Raw genomic sequence first — 18,090 nt, 5'->3', positions numbered from 1 at the left:
CATGAAACATTAGTACAAAGCCACACTCAACCTCATCCTGCTGTGCCTCTCATGACATCCCCATCACTCTGCCTTCCCTACCATACTCCTGCACATCCTTACTCACACCAACTTACCTTGGGCCTCCACCCATCCCCCTCTATCCACATTATCACATCCACTTCTCACTAGCCATCCCACATGCTCACCCGCATCCTAGAGCAATCATACCAACTAACAACACACAAGGGTAGGCACTTGGTTGTTTTATGCAATGTTCATGTAAAATTTATGATAGTGTGGTGTCAAACATTGAAGCCTTAGTTGTCAACACTTTTGAGTTCTTGGACAGATTTGTGTGCCGCTTTGGAAGTGGCTTAGCGAGTTGCAGTGAATGGTGAGACATAACGGTATCCCCACAATGCTGATGAGTGTGAATGGAATGGCTTGGGCATTGTAGGGATGCTTTATGTTGTTGTTGTGGGGTGGTGCCAACCTGGCACATCATGTGGCAGTCAGGGTGTACAGTGTCAAGTGAAATAAATCTGGCCATGGGGTGGCCATCCCTGGCCTCCTGGGCAACAATGTGGCTGGGTGCTGATGTCTCGTCTCCTGTGCAGCATCAGTTGATTGTGGAGAAGGTTGGTGGTGTTGTTGGTGCTGCTGGTGTGCCTGGTGATGCTGGTGTTGGGGCTGATCATGGTAGGATTCTGAGGACCACGGTGATATTTTTTCCAGGGCACTGATGCTGATGGAATAGATGGCAGGTGAAGTAGAAGTGACAGAAGCGATCTGTCAATGGTGAGAAAGGTAATGAGGTCAGACTGGATGGAGACTTGTGTAAAGACTTTCAGCATTCTGAATCCGTAGTGGAAATGTAGTTTAGAGAAGCTAGTGGTCAAGGGAACATATCTCACTCAGCTCGGAGCTTTGATTTGACATTTGAAGCTATCAATTCATCAGCTGATTCAATGGCAACTGAACTTCCACCTCAGCTTCCCAGACGAGGTCTGGGTACTGTGGGGAAACTGGTGGGCGATGTGTCAAATCCAAAAAGCTGTGAAGAAAATCACTGATAAGTGGCTGTAAACAAGCCACTAATGATTTTAACTGCCTCCCCCACCGCTGCGTGTCAGGTCTGCTCAGCGCTGACAGACCCAACATTTGGTAAAGGCGTGTGGCAGCAGGTTCACAGTGGGATCCCGACCTGCTGGGGAAAAATCTTTCCCACCCCACCCGCCACGGCCCACAAAATCCAGCCCTTAATTTCCGCACAACATCAATACTGAGGGTACTATAGTGAAGTTGAAAAATAGAGTTGGAAGTCTCCAACCACATCAAAAAAACTAATACTGCCTTTGGTTGACTTACAAAAAGCGTTTAGAGTCAACATGGTACGAAACTGGGAACCAAAATCTCCGTGTACTACAATGTCAACCTGGTATCCCTGCCTTGTAGCTGTAAAACTTAGCTTATCGCAAGCACATAAAGTTCCATTCACCATTCGTAACAAAAAAATGCCAGGATACAGTGTCCAACAATGTTCTGTTGTTCTGAGCAGGAACTTGGATTAAGGTCATGCTGGACACAATAAGAACGTCTTCTCTGGACACTACCAATCTGAACTGAAGGGAGGAAACTGCTACCCTGGTGGCCAATGAAAATGCCTCAGACACTTTGAATGACAATTTCCAGCATTCTGGATATAGCTTGGTTCCTGAAAAGTTATATTTAAGATGGGGGTGTATTGGAGAAGTCTATGATGAAGTTTAGCAATTTGTAGAAATCAGAATTAATACCATCAAGGCCAAGTAGTTCTGGAAATTTAAAGTTCAGTCAGAGCCTTCAAATGCAAGTTACTAATTGTGATATATTGTGAAGTCATGTTAAAACTATAGAGTACTCTGGTCAAACCGCACCTGGAGTATGGTTTAGAGTTCTGTTTGTTGAGGCATAATTGGGTTATTGAATCTCTAGAAGCACTACAGGCAGCGCAATGAGGCTGATCCCTGATATTAGAGGGATGAGCAATGAAAAATTACACGTTAAGCTGGGTCTCTTCGATGTCAAAGTGACAATTCAGAGTGGACCTTATAAAGGTGTAAAACAATAGAAGTAAACCTGAAAGGGTGTTTCACATGAATTTTGAAATCAAGGTGTTGCTGATCCGGAAGCCAATGTAGGTTTCACATGAGTCAGAGCAACAGGTTAATAGGTTGTAGGTTGTGAAGGGAAATTTAGAGAAGATGTATTTCTTTATACAGAGGGCATTCCAATGGCTCAAATAAGATGCTTGGAAGAGTGGTTGAGACCAAAACATTTGACTCATTCAAGAAATAGTTAGAAGCTTTAATTGAAAGATTGAGGTTAGTATTCCCAAACAGAGAGGTCAAAGAGTTTTCTTCATCCAATACCTATCTTCTGGGAAGGTCTGCAGCTTTCAGCTGGGCTTGGTGAATCTCCGTAGGTTCCACAGAACGATGATTAACATAAGAACATAAGAAATAGGAGCAGGAGTAGGCCACCTGGCCCCTCGAGCCTGCTCCGCCATTTAATAAGCTCATGGCTGATCTGATCATGGACTCAGCTCCACTTCTTTGCCTGCTCTCCATAACCCTTTACTCCCTTATCACTCAAAAATCTGCCTATCTCCGCCTTAAATATATTCAATGACCCAGCCTCCACAGCTCTCTGGGGAAGAGAATTGCATTGATTTACAACCCTCAGAGAAGAAATTCTTCCTCATCTCAGTTTTAAATGGGCGGGCGGCCCGATATTCTGAGACTATGCCCCCTAGTTTTAGTTTCCCCTATGAATGGAAATATCCTGTCTGCATCCACCTTGTCTAGCCCCCTCATTATCTTATATGTTTCGATAAGATCATCTCTCATTTTTCTGAAATGCAAAGAGTATAGGCCCAACCTACTCAACCTATCTTCATAAGTCAACCCCCTCATCTCCGGAATCAACCTAGTGAACATTCTCTGAACAGCCTCCAATGCAAGTATATTCTTTTTTATATACGGAGACTAAAACTGTATGCATACTCCAGGTGTGGCCTCACCAATACCCTGTACAGCTGAAGCAGGACTTGTCTGCTTTTATACTCGATCTCCTTGCAATAAAGGCCAACATTTCATTTGCCTTCCTGATTACTTACTGTACTGCATACTCACTTTTTGTGCTTCATGCACAAGGAATCCCAGGCCCCACTGTACTGCAGCACTTGTAATTTTTCTCCATTTAAATTATAATTTGCTTTTCTATTTTTTCTGCCAAAGTGGATAACCTCACATTTTCCCACATTATACTCCATCTGCCAAATTTTTGCCCACTCACTTAGCCTGTCTATATCCCTTTGCAGATTTGTTGTGTCCTCCTCACAATTTGCTTTGCCACCCATCTTTGTATCATCAACAAACTTGGCAACATTATACTTGGTCCCTTCATCCAAGTCATTAACAGATTGTAAATAGTTGAGGCCTCAACACTGATCCCTGCAGCACCCCACTAGTTACTGTTTGCCAATCAGAAAATGACCCATTTATTCCAACTCTTTGTTTTCTGTTAGTTAGCCAATCCTCTATCCATGCTAATATATTACCCCCAACCCCGTGAACTTTTATCTTGTGCAGTAATCTTTTATGTGGCACTTTATCAAATGCCTTCTGGAAATCCAAATACACCACATCCACTGGTTCCCCCTTATCCACCCTGCTCGTTACATCCTCAAAGAATTCCAGCAAATTTGTCAAACATGGCTTCCCTTTCATAAAACCATAATTTCATAAAATTATGCTTTTCCAAATGTCCTGCTACTGCCTCCTTGATAATAGATGCCAGCATTTTCCCAACGACAGATGCTAGGTTAACTGGTCTATAGTTTTCTGCTTTTTGTCTGCCTCCTTTTTTAAATAGGGGCGCTACATTTGTGGTTTTCCAATCTGCTGGGACCACCCCAGAATCCAGGGAATTTTGGTAGATCACAACCAATGCATCCACTATCTCTGCAGTCACTTCTTTTAAGACCCTAGGATGTAAACCATCAGGATCCAGGGTACTTTTCCGCCTTTAGTCCCATTATTTTACTGAGTACTACTTCATTAGTGATAGTGATTGTATTAAGTTCCTATCTCCCTATAGCCCCTTGATTATCTACTATTGGGATGTTTTTAGTGTCTTCTACAGTGAAGACTGATACAAAATATTTGTTCAATGTCTCTTCCATTTCCCCATTATCCATTATTAATTCCCCAGTCTCATCCTCTAGGGGACCAACATTTACTTTAGCCACTCTTTTCCTTTTTATGTACCTGTAGAAATCTGTTTTTATATTCTGTGCTAGTTTACTTTCATAATCTATCTTCCCTCTCGTTATCACTTTTTTAGTCGTTCTTTGCTGGCTTTTAAAAGTTTCCCAATCCTCTGGCCTCCCACTAGTCTTGGCCACATTGTATGCCCTTGTTTTCTATTTGATACCATCCCTTATTTCATTAGTTAGCCACGGATGGTTATCCCTTCTAACAATTGCCCTGTCTTGCCACCATGATGGTCAACACAACAATTCCAGACCTTGAGGGTACTATTTCATTAATTCAATGCCCCATCATTTCTTTTATCATTAAACATTCAAATACTGTTGACATCATTAAAAAAAAACAGTATTTTCCTACTTATTGTTCTCCATCAGTATTTTGTAGTTACATCATGTTAGTTTTATGCAGTTGCATCTTTCAACCTTTGCAAAGGCCCATTTCCCAGCTGACAAAATGTAAACCAAAATAAATAATGTTTGGAGTTTGTGTTTTAACAAACAATATCACCAGTGTTGTGTTGACCGGATCTGATAACCAGACTGATTGAATGGTTGTTGCCATAGCAATTTAACAGCTGGCATAAAAATCGGCACAGGTCGATAAATCAAATTTCTGCTGATCACATTGTTAGCATGTTTCCAGTTAAGCTCAGAAGGAGTGGGATGGTTCAACCTCCAGAAATTCTCCATGGATGTTGTCAGTGCTGCTCCTTGTTTGACCTGACAGCTGGCCTGTTTGACTGGCGAAGGAATAGACTCCTCCGTGGCCAATCTTCCTCTCTCCTCAGATGGCCCTGCTACAGATTGACAACACTTAGCCCCACAAACAATCCTGAGCACGAATGACGGTAAAGATTTGAATCTCCTTACTGTGGTGCACGCTACTCTCTATCAATTCACCAGTTAAAACCAGCAAAATAACTTATCTCTACCCCTGTCACTTACATAGTCCCACAAGCGATGAAATGTAATGGAATTCTACTTGCTAAAAAGTTGGATTCCGACTCAAGGAATAAACCAAAATTTCTTAAAGTTCCTGTGTGATAACTTCCAAGATTTTATAAATGAATTCAATTTTCCAGGCAAGCGAGAACAGTAAGTACACAACACGCCCACTCAGATTTGCACTGCAGTTCTGTCTACTCCCGTGTTTGGGGGCAACTCGTCATTATTTAAAGTATAGAAGCCCGTGTTCTCTCAGAACATTCACTGTAAAAAGTAGCAGCACTCACAAAAATGAAGGGATCCATGAAACAAAAACAAAGTGCAATTTAAAACCACTTTGGTAAGATGTTTGTAAACAAAATACTCCGGGTCTGTCGATCTACATAAGCCCTGAACCTCCTGGAATGACGGCCTGAGTTTGTTTAGCTCACATTGACCATGGCGCGACCTTCATCCGAGCACATCGCCGGTGACCCAGAGTCGAAAAGGCTCAGTGTAAACAGTTGTTTACAAACCTTTCACTGAACCTTCGGTCGCTTATAAAATGGAAGTATTATGAATTGCAGATTTACACCTCGAGACTCCCAATAATGCAGCGCCCCGCCGTTGATTTGTCTTTAACAGTGGGCATTGAGAGAAATGCAGCCTTGGGATTTTTCAGAACACGCGTGGGATCAAACGGCGTTGTTATCGCGCACACCCCCGATTGTCTTGTCAATTGTCTTGGTAAGAGACAGGAGGCAAGGCAGCACAGCCAACGGCGACAGGTGAACGAACGTGACCGAAGTCTTCACAGGAAGGAAACATGCCGAGCGCTCTAAATCACCTTCGCCTCACAACAACCGATTCATAATATTACCGCTCTAACTGCAGGTCACGGATTCGGACTGTGTCAGCAACATCCATCTCGAGTGGAATGTCCTGCTTTAGACGATTCTGAAATTACATTACGTTTGAGGGGCGGGGGGGGGGGGGCAGCTTCCCAGAAAGTTGGAGAATTGTACCCGTAAGACGTCCCAGTCTCATACATTGCTCGTTAACCTTACACTTGTATTCCCACAGCAGAGTTGGGCGAGCTGCAGTTTGATTCTCAACTCAAAAAGAGTTTTAAAAAAAAAAATACCAGCTGCTTTCGAGACTGGCTTTAGCTCACTGCTCTGAAACTAATGACATAACGGGACAAGGAATTGTTATTTGGGCAGATTGTGTAAATGACAGGCTTCAATATAAGAATTCTGGACTGGAGGGTCGCAGGGAAGGGCGATTGCCCCCTGGACCTTTCCCAGGCACTTACATCGATGATTTGGCTCGAGAGGTCATGTCAATTACAGATTTGCTCTCCTCGTTAGTCAGTTTCCATCTGAAACTGACGAGGGGGGGGGGCGGGGTGGTGGGTTCACAGGCACAGCAGCACAGAGACTCTAAAATAGTCACTAGGTCTTTGGAGAAATCGATCGATGTCCCCCGCCCCGCCCCTTCCACTCACTTACCTTTGCTCCTATCCATGTGTGAGATCTGGAAATAGTCAGATGTCCCTTGAAGTGCCTTGTTTATGTGTAGCGATCCCAGAGAAAATAGCACACATCAGACTCCTCAATCGCGAGTCGTGTCCCGTCCCGTCCCTCTGCGCAGACTTGCACCAAGTGCTTTCATTCAGTACACAAGCTGTGGTTGAACAGCCCCGCCCGCTGACGCCGTTCCTTCTGGTTCACAGCTGGAAAGTTCACCGAAGTCGCACAAGTTGTTAAAGAGCCGAGAGAGCTCCAGCCGGACCAAGGGATCGTTCATTGGCCTGAACCTTCCTTCCCGAGTCGAGCCACTTTCGAAGAAGTTTGCAATCATTGCAGACTTGCATTGTTCCCTCTCCATTTCCGGCGCAGCTTATTTCTAACTATAACTTTGGCAAAGCTATAGTGAATTAAAAATAACATCTAATAAAATACAATAATGGAAACGGCTAACCGTGCATTGTTGGGAGAGGGATTTCTTTGATTTATACAGTTGAGCTTCTGAGTGTCCTGTCAGAATGTTTTCCCCAGATTTGCTTAATAGCATGATCCCAACATTTATAGGGGAAATATCACCATTCCCCACATTTTCTTTTATTACAGAAAGAATGAACGGAATGTAAAAATGACTTGAATGTTTGCTTTACCCCACACACTTATTGAAGGAAACCCAGACCACAATTTTCTGTTGGTTACAAGTTCAATGTCAGTAAGATCATTGACTCACGTTGATTGACTAAGTCAAAGTCTGGTTTTATTACAGGGGATGCAAGGATTTTTTTAAACCAGTGTTTTGGGGATCAAATTCCCTAATTCTGTCCCCTTTTCCCCTGAAAATTATAAATTAGTGGCCTTGAACCAGTTCTGATGAAAGGCCATCGACCTGAAACATTAATTCTGTTTCTCTTTTCACAGATGCTGCCTGACCTGCTGAGTGTTTATGAAGAACATAAGAACATAAGAAATAGGAACAGGAGCAGGCCATACGGCCCCTCAAGCCTGCTCTGCCATTCAATAAGATCATGACTGATCTGATCATGGACTCAGCTCCACTTCCACGCCCGCTTCCCATAACCTCTTATCTCCTTATTGTTTAAGAAACTGCCTATTTCTGTCTTAAATTTATTCCATGTCCCAGCTTCCACAGCTCTCTGAGGTGGCGAATTCCACAGATTTACAACCTTCTGAGAGAAGAAATTTCTCCTCATCTCTGTTTTAAATGGGCGGCCCCTTATTCTAAGATCATGCCCTTTCATTCTAGTCTCCCTCATCAGTGGAAGCATCCTCTCTGCATCCACCTTGTCAAGCCCCCTCATAATCTTATACATTTTGATAAGATCACCTCTCATTCTTCTGAACTCCAATGAGTAGAGGCCCAAACTACTCAACCTTTCCTCATAAGTCACCCCTCTCATTTCCGGAATCAACCTAGTGAACCTTCTCTGAACTGCCTCCAAAGCAAGTATATCCTTTCATAAATATGGAAACCAAAACTACACACAGTATTCCAGGTGTGGTCTCACCAATACCTTATATAGCTGTAGCAAGACTTCCCTGCTTTTATACTCCATCCCCTTTGCAATAAAGGCCATTGGCCTTCCTGATCACTTGCTGTACGTGCATACTCTCTTTTTGTGTTTCATGCACAAGTACCCCCAGGGTCCCGCTGTACTGCAGTACTTTGCAATCTTTCTCCATTTAAATAATAACTTGCTCTTTGAATTTTTCTGCCAAAGTGCATGACCTCACACTTTCCAACATTATACTCCATCTGCTAAATTTTTGTCCACTCACTTAGCCTGTCTATGTCCTTTTGCAGATTTTTTGTGCCCTCCTCACACATTGCTTTTCCTCCCATCTTTGTATTGTCAGCAAACTTGGCTACATTACATTCATCCCTTCTTCCAAGTCGTTAATATAGATTGTAAATAGTTGAGGTCGCAGCACTGATCCCTGCGCCACCCCACTAGTTACTGGTTGCCAACCAGACAATGAACCATTTATCCTGACTCTCTGTTCTCTGTTAGTTAGCCAATCCTCTATCCATGCTAATATATTACCCCCAACCCCGTGAACTTTTATCTTGTGCAGTAATCTTTTATGTAGCACCTTGTCAAATGCCTTCAAATACACCACATCCACTGGTTCCCCTTTATCCACCCTGTTCGTTACATCCTTGAAGAACTCTAGCAAATTTGTCAAACATGACTTCCCCTTCATAAATCCATGCTGACTCTGCCTGACCGAATTTTGCTTTTCCAAACGTCTTGCTACTGCTTCTTTAAAAATGGACTCCAACATTTTCCCAACCACAGATGTTAGGCTAACTGGTCTATAGTTTCCTGCTTTTTGTCTGCCTTCTTTTTTAAATAGGGGCATTACATTTACAGTTTTCCAGTCTGCTGGGACCTCCCCAGAATCCAGGGAATTTTGGTAAGATACAACCAATGCATCCACTATTCCATCACTTACTGTTTATATTTCAGATTTCCAGCATCGGCAGTATTTTGCTTTTGTTGTCATGGATATAATGCTCTACGTTCCGTATTAAACCAATAGTATTTTCAAGAAGTCCTATATCAGCATAGCTTGAAATATTCTAATAGGTTAATGGGACATGTAATATTCTTTGGTTTTATGTAATAAGCAAAACTGGATTTCTCAGGGCACTCAATAGCTCAGCTGTTAAAGTTCTGCCACAGAGTTTCCCAGGTGGCTCAGCGGGCAAATACTCATGAGGTTTGATCCCACAAATATGCTGAGTTTGCTAACTTCGGCTGGGGCAGTACAATTGGATTTTGGCATCAACAGGCTGGGGGGAGAGTGGCTGAAATTAGTGACAGCTGATTGCTATCCAGTAAAGCCTGCTGCAGAAGCATGGAGAGCGGATTAGGCTTGACTGTAATGCCCCTAGTAATCAAAATAACCTGCTGATACTCATTGTCTAGGTATCCATGTGAGGAATCATCACTTTGGTAATGGTATTGGAGGGTTTTAGCACGTTCTTTTTGGTATATAGTTTGATGAGGGATGTCTACATTCCAGTGCCCTGCTCTAGTGGTTATTCTTCATGTATGAGCCGAGACAGTGGTTTCCAACTAGCAATTTGATTAGAGACCACAGCTGAGCCAAGTCATAGCTGCAGCTTATCAACTCACACATGCACTTTCCATCAGGAGCCATTAGATAATATTCAGATGCCGGAAGCCTGGCTAAGTTGCTTTCCCCCATCTCAAGGTTTGTAGTAAATTGTAGCATCTAAACTGCTCTCCCACCCAAGATCAACTAACAAAGAATCAAATCTCATATTTCTATTCTGTATGGTTTAGTGCCAAACTGGATTGTCCCTTTACCTACTAGGCTATTTATGACAACAATAACAACATGCATTTATATAGCGCCTTTAATGTAGTAAAACGTCCCAAGGCACTTCACAGGAGAGTTATCAAACAAAATTTGACCCCAAGCCATATAAGGAGAAATTAGGACAATGTGTCAAAGATGTAGGTTTTAAGGAGTGCCTTAAAGGAGGAGAGCGAGCTGGAGAGGCAGAGAGGTTTAGGGAATTTCAGAACTTAGGACCTAGGCAGCTGTAAGTTCAACCGCAAATGGTGGAATTATTAAAAAGTGGGGGATGTGCAAGAGGGCAGAATTGGAGGAGAGCAGAGGTCGCAGAGGGTTATAGAGCTGAAGGAGATTACAGAGATAAGGTGGGGTGAGATCATGGAGGGATTTAAAAACATGGATGAGAATTTTAAAATCGAAGTGTTACCGGACCTCAAACTAATGTAGGTCAGTGAGCACAGGGATGATGGGTGAACGGGACTTGGTGCAAGTTAGGATACAGGCAGCGGAATTTTGGATGAGCTCAAGTTTATAGAATGGAAAATGGGAGATTGGCCAGGAGAGCATTGAAATAGTCAAGTCTAGAGGTAATTAAGGCATGGATGAGGGCTTCAGCAGCAGATGAGCTGAGGCAGGTTCAGAGATCGGCGATGTTACAGAGATGGAAGTAGGCAATTTTGGTGATGGAGCAGATATGTGGTCGGAAGTTCATTTTAGGGTCAAATAGGACGCCAAGATTGCAAACAGTCTGGTTCAGCTTCAGACAATGGCCAGGGAGAGGGACGGAGTTGGTGGCTATGGAATGGAGTTTGTGGTGGGACCCAATATTTACTTGGAGAAATTTTCTGCTCATCCAGGATTGGATGTTGGATATGCAGTGTGACAAATCAGAGACACTGCAGGGGTCGAAAGAGGTGGTGGTGAGGTAGAGCTGGGAGGCGTCAGCGTACAGGTGGAACCCGATGTTGTGTTTTCGGATGATGTCGCCGCAGGGCAGCATGCAGATGAGAAATAGGAGGTGGCCAAGGATAGACCCTCACTAAAGTTCATGAAAAATATTCATTTGTCTGTTCCACAATAAGTGAGATTTGATGCATGGTGTTTAATATTTATGAAATATACTTTACTCTGACCCAAATATTATAATGTAAATAATCCAATTTAATAATATAATATTGTAGGTAATAATGTAAAAAGAAAGACTCTTAAGGCCCCACTTTATTCATGATATCAGTGTCATGACTTGGACTCTCACCAAATAGTTTTGTTGTGCTCAGTAGAAAGGTCGACTCTCATTGGCAAGCACTCAGTCGCTATGAACCAATGCATGAACAACAGACTTGTTTATTGCCTCTGGATTAGATGTGGATTTCCACTGCACACCATATCACTACATAGATAATAGCAGCAGTCATGGCAGACACGTTCTTAACTGATTTAACTATCAAGCATTTTTTTCATAAAGCAAGTAATTTACAGTAGTAAGTAGTTTCATCCAGTTGTTGAAGTCAGTTCTAATAACACAGCCTTTGAATCAGTTCATGAAAGGGTAAATAGGCAAACTAGTCAGCTGAGTTCCTTTGGCTGTTTTTCTTTGCTGACCTTTCTACTAATAAAGAGACAATCCCCTTTTTGCTAGGATGCTAGCTTCTTGATTCCCTATGTAGGTGTTCCTATCCCCTAGGGAATATCCAGCTTGCCTTAATGTCTGTTGCAGCTAACATACAGCATATGTGTCTCATTCTTAAAGATCTAAAACCCTTTGAAATACAGTCTTGCCTTTTAAAAAATAATCTATGAAACCAAGGAATTTTTCATGAACAATACACAGCTAGTTCTGCAACACCACAAAGGCATGCCAAAGGCTACCTGTGGTGTCTAATTGGATTGTGACAGTACTTAATAGCTCAATGATGCACCACTTGGGTGATTTTGTTTCCAGACATTTATGTCTGTTGGTAGTCAACAGTATTGGCGTGACTGGCTTCGTTCTGATATTCCTCAGGCAGGGGCAGAAGCATTTAAATAAATTTCCCAACACGCAGTTGCACAAGTCATTTTGATTACAATATCTTTCTTCAAAAAACCCATGCCTTAAAGAAAGAAAGACTTGGATTTATATAGCGCCTTTGACGACCACCAGACGTCTCAAAGCGCTTTACAGCCAATTAAGTACTTTTGGACTGTTGTTATGTGGGAAACGCAACAGCCAATTTGTGCACAGCAAGCTCCCACAAACCACAATGTGATAATGACCAGATAAACTGTTTTAATGATGTTGATTGAGGGATAAATATTGGCCAGGATACCGGGTTAATTTCCTTGCTCTCCTTCGAAAAATGCAATGGGATCTTTTACATCCACTTGAGAGAGTAGAGGGGGCCTCGGTTTAATGTCTCATCCAAAAGACAGCACCTCCAACAGTGCAGCACTGTAAGCTAAGTAATGTAGTATAAAGGACACAAACTACAGACAAAAATACCAATTTTTTTTGTCACGTAGATCACTATTGAAACAATAATAATGCCGTGAATGCCCATCAGTGCTTTGAAACTTCTGCATACTCAGAAAGTTGGTTCAAAGTTTTCAACTAATGTCACATTTATACTGAGGGGGGACTTTTACTTGAGGAGACTCTGGAAGGAGTTGAATTGGTCAGTGCTCTGGAATCCACCCCAATGTGGCACAGTGCAAATGCTTAATCGAAACGCATGCACATGACCAGGTGGCATGCACACAACTATGACTTTAAGTTTCTCTTTTCCTTGTGATCAGTGGAAGGCTAATAACAGACCAGCAATAAGAAAAACACATTGCTGGCTTGCATGAGTAGGCTGTGAGCTCAGTCCACCTGTGACCAGATAAACTGGCTGCCAGTGGCTTTCAGCCTCACTGGAATCAGCTGCTTATATTTGGCTTCAGCACGAGGAGCAACACTTCACGAAGCGGGTCCCCATGCTGTCAGAGACACTAATGCCACCTCTGGAGTTGGGGATGTCTCCAGCACCGCAGATGTAATGCACAGGTGGCCTTCAGCATGTTTTTGTGCATGTGCTATAGAACTGACTGTGCATTGTTAGTAATGTAGTATAAAGAAAGGACCCATAAACTACAGACAAAAATATCAAAATAGTAGACACCTCAAAGCGCAAGAGAAGTACCACTAGCGCTGCCTCTGCAAGATCCTACAAATCCACTGGAAGGATAGATGCACCAACATTAGTGTTCTCGCTCAAGCCAACATCCCCAGCATCAAAGCACTGACTACACTCGACCAGCTCCACTGGGCAGGACATATCGTCCACATGCCCAATACGAGACTCCCAAAGCAAGCGCTCTACTCAGAACTCCTACACGACAAGCGAGCAGAGGAAATGTTTCAAGGACACCCTCAAAACCTCCTTGATAAAGTGTAACATCCCCACCGACACCTGGGAGTCCCTGGCCCAAGACCACCCTAAGTGGAGAAAGAGCATCCAGGAGGACACTGAGCACCTCGAGTCTCGTTGCCGAGAGCATGCAGAAATCAAGCGCAGATAGCGAAAGGAGCGTGTGGCAAACCAGACTCCCCACCCACCCTTTCCTTCAACCACTGTCTGTTTCACCTGTGACAGAGACTGTAATTCCCATATTGGACTGTTCCATCCTCATAGACAGTCCCTCGTATCGAGGGTGACTCGCTTCCACACCAAAAAAGGGATGAGTTCACAGGTGTTTCAATGAAGGACTCGATGTTCCAGTCCTGAACCCCAATTGAGGGGGTGGAAGATGCTTGTGCGTGGACTTTTTTAACATGTGGTGACCGTTGCACACCAGCCACTACTCGGGCTTGACAGAGCTACGTCTTGGTCCAGTGGCGAGGGTTAACCAAGACAACGGGAGAGCAGCTCTGCTGCATGAACCTAGTGCGCACACATCGCATTGCTGACTGTTCAGTCACCTGAGAACTCACTTTTAGAGTGGAAGCAAGTCTTCCTCGATTTGGAGGGACTGCCTATGATGATTGTTAGTTAAGAATGCGAGGTCTCCGTTTATTGAAAGTATGGAATAAGAATGTATAAAATATACACAATATATTGAACACTCATACTGGCAATAATGAACTCAAAGCATGCATCTATGTGAGCATTTAACTGTGGTCATTGGCACAGTCAAACTCCTGCCACACACTGATTGTTAATCATTACTGACTGACCAGGAGTCTGCATTCTTGCACTGGCTATTGTATTTGCGGACTAAAGGGAATTTCCTCATTCACTTCCTGCTGGGGACAGGGGATTATACAGTGCACATTGGGAAATCTGCTTGAGGGGCTACAGGGTGTGTGTCGCATACTTTCTAAGATAAATAGGCAGCGACCATTCATTTCAACAACAATTTTTATTTATAAAAGTAACAAAAAGTAGTTAATTGATACAAGTTTATTTTCAGTCCCCATTAACCTGCCTTTTTACATTGTGTTGGAGCCTGGGGCAGGGCTCAGGAGAGGAATCTATGTGTGGTGTTTAACGACTCAGTAGCTCAGTTTATGCACGGTTGGGCGCGCAGTGCTATTTTGACGTGTTCCCTCTAACCTGTGAGCGGTTCTCCCCACCCCGCTTCAGCTAAAGGGAGGATGCAGACGGTCAACAGGACTGCTCAACAATCCTGGGGGCTCTGCATCTGGGCAGCGAATTCCACCGCCTCTCAAAGTGAAACTTCCAACAGTGGGGAGCTCCATCTGGCGGCGGAAACGTGAGCGCAACATCACAAGGTAAGGGTGCAGCGTGCACATCAGCAGCGAGCCGCCCACACAGCAGGTACATGGGATTACACCAGACAAGTACCAACACTTACTTGCGCCTTGGTTTCACGGACTAGGATGTCTCATCCAAAAAATTCACTCAAGCCCTTGGCGCATCTCCGGCGTAACTGCTGGAGGGAAACCAGAGTATGGCGTGGAAACCAGGGTATTGGCGCAAAACCCCATTCCGCCTTGTGGATACAATTGCCAACTCTGGTTGCACGTATTCGATTAAATTTAATCACACGATCTATCCCCATGTGCTGGACATTGGTCATTTGACACATAAAGGAAAAAACAGACGTGCATTTATATCGCGGCGTTCACAACCTCAGGATGTCCCAAAGTGCTTTCCAGCCAATGGAGTACGCTTGAAGTGCAGTCACGGATGTAATGTAATACAGCAGCCAATTTTGCGCACAGCCAGATTCCACAAACAGCAGTGTGGCAATGACTAGATCATGTGTTTTAGTGATGTTTGTTGAGAGATACATATTGGCCAGGCCACCGAGAGAACTCCCCTGCTCTTCCTGGAAATATAATACATCCAGCCTGACCATACATCGCCTCCCACGCCAACTGGAAAGTGAACAAATTCACCATTACCCAATGGGAGGATTGTTAACCATCAATCTTCTTCCCCCAATTCCAATATTTTTATAACTAACAAACAAAACTGTTGAAAGAAAATTCTAGAAAATGTTAATGGCCCCGATGACTTTTCCCCTGGTTTGTTTGCAGCAGTGTCCGGGAGATTAATCTTCAATTCTTGTAGTCTCTGGGACAATCCTGATGGATTGGCAACACTACCTGTCGAGGAAACCGGGAAATTTGCTGGGGAGAAGAGAGTAAATCTTTTGTCTGCTTCCCCTGCATTGCAACATCAGGAGGGCATGTCTAGGCGAGTTCCCAGGCTAACCTAGGAAATTCTGTCTGGTACACCACCTAAGCTGTCTATGCCCAAACTGCCTTGGGGACAAGGTAATTGACCTGGAAGATGGTCCAATAGTTTCTTCAGGAGCTGAACAGTTATACAGCAGTATTTCTGTTGGGCCCTTACCAGGTCACCATTGCATGCCTCCGTCGAGGCGGACACCACTGATCCACCTGCCCCAATGGATGACCCAGTCTCAGCAATTTGGAATGGGGTCAGCACTGCTTTGAGTTGGCAGACTTAGGTTTCGCTCCGTCACAGCTATACTGGTGGAAAGAGGCCAATAGAAATTTGCTCCACCATCCTTAGATGCTTCAGTAAGTTTGGGTTGTTTTATGCTGCTGTCATCATTGTTTCCTTTTGTGACTATTTGGTTTAGTGGTGTGTTTTGGATGAAACATTTAGTGCACTGAAATACTGTCAAGTCCCTCGCTCACATCACTGTTATCCTGACTAATATTTCCCCAAGAAAATCATCTTAGTTCAGGTAGGTCCAAAAAAAAATCAAAAGGACAAATGGAATATTGGCCTTATCTCAAGGGGGTTGGAATGCAAAAGTGAGGAGTTGATGCTTCAGTTGTACAGAGCCTTGGTCAGACATCACATCGTGTTCAGTTTTGTGCACTGTACCTCAGGAAATATGTATTGGCCTTGGACAGGGTACAGCATGGATTTACTGGAATTATACCAGGGTTTAAAGGATTAAATTATGAAGACAGATTGCATAAACTTGGTTTGTATTCCCTGGAGGCCAGAAGTTTGAGGGGTAATCTAATTGAGGCGTTCAAAATGATAAAGGAATTCGATTGGGCAGATACAGAGAAATTATTTCCTCTGCTGGGGGAATCAAGAACAAGAGAGAATAATCTTAAAATTAGAGCTAGGCCAGTTAGAAGTGAAATCAGGAAATCTGCAATTCTCTCCCCCAAATGGCTACGTCAATTTAAATTTTCAAGACTGAGACTGATAGACTTTTGTTAGGTAAGGGTATCAGGGATAACAAGAAAAGGCAGATAAATGGAGGTGAGCTACAGATTAGCTAAATATAATAGAATGGCAGAAGAAGTTCAGGGGGATGTATAGTATATTCCTGTTCCCATATTCCTTAGCGATTTACTGTTCCAGTAATGTAAATGCGATGTGTAGCCTTGTTGACTCACACTTGTCAAATGCAGTCAAACAAATAAGCACAACAGAAAAATATAATTTGTTACTATCACTGCAGCAAAGAATAAATTATCATATTTTCATGAAATATGTTGAATCCTATTGAATTACATTTTTAATTTTGATTCTGTGGTTAAGGGAATACATTACAAACTTTGGGACAGAAACCCAATGTGTCAGGAAAGGAATGGAGAGTGCTGTGTCTGAAATTCTTCCTGCTCAAAGTAATAAGCCCAATTTTATGAATGCATTCTGTGTTTTGAATTGACAGTGGGTCTACAGTGATAGTCATGCTATAGACCAGCTTGAAAGCAAAATGCCATCTTAACTACATCATTAAAAGCCAAACCATATAAAAACACGGTATCAACTTGTTTGCTAAATCTCATGTGATAAATGACATGACATGTAGATTTTGTTTTCACAAAACCATATTCTAATAATTTAGGTTTTAAATGAACCTTTTGCTAGTTTGCACTCAGTTTGCAATGATGAACTTTATTTTTAATTGAGAACGAGGTCTGTCATGATACCATCAAGGCTGAAAATAGTACGGCAGGATTTGAATGATGAAGTCAGCTGGTTAAACTGGACTCTCATTCACATCACCTTACCAGCTCCTTCCCATTGTGTCCAGCTATTGTGAGGAAATTGTACCTATATTGCCAATTTAATAAATCACGACATAATGGCCCTGAAATTGCGGCCTCTCTAGGTTCATACCATGTGCCCATGCCCGAAGAGGCCCCGCAAGTTCTGGGTTTAGGCGCGTGAAGTGCATGCGCCTGAATCCGACAATTGCGATCTGTTTTTGACAGATCACAAGCATCCCCGGGAGAAACCGCCGACCACAATTTTTGGCCCAATATAGTAATCCATTACCCTATAATAATGAAAAATAGTTATAACTTCATGTCATAAATATAATGTATTTGCTAGTCCTTCATTATAAATAATATGCTTTTTTTGCTGCATAGGAGCAAAAAAACTTTATGGTTCTTACATAGAAACATAGAAAATAGGTGCAGGAGCAGGCCATTCAGCCCTTCTAGCCTGCATCGCCATTCAATGAGTTCATGGCTGAACATGAAACTTCAGTACCCCTTCCTGCTTT

General features: G+C 43.0%; 1 protein-coding gene across 2 annotated transcripts in view; it reads right to left on the bottom strand.

The window, feature by feature from the left end:
- afap1l2 (actin filament associated protein 1-like 2) overlaps window positions 1-6,934 on the bottom strand; it is a 304,943-nt gene extending 298,009 nt beyond the window's left edge. For both annotated transcript variants that reach the window (XM_070876591.1, XM_070876593.1), the window contains exon 1: window positions 6,730-6,934. In XM_070876591.1, the coding sequence (XP_070732692.1) occupies window positions 6,730-6,745 (16 nt within the window). In that variant the 5' untranslated portion in view covers window positions 6,746-6,934. The remainder of the gene's footprint in view (window positions 1-6,729) is intronic.
- Window positions 6,935-18,090: the final 11,156 nt, after the last annotated feature.

This window comes from Pristiophorus japonicus, chromosome 3 (genome assembly GCF_044704955.1).
Source record: "Pristiophorus japonicus isolate sPriJap1 chromosome 3, sPriJap1.hap1, whole genome shotgun sequence".
Classification (NCBI taxonomy): Eukaryota; Metazoa; Chordata; class Chondrichthyes; family Pristiophoridae; genus Pristiophorus; species Pristiophorus japonicus.
This window is presented reverse-complemented; position numbering and strand designations above follow the sequence as displayed.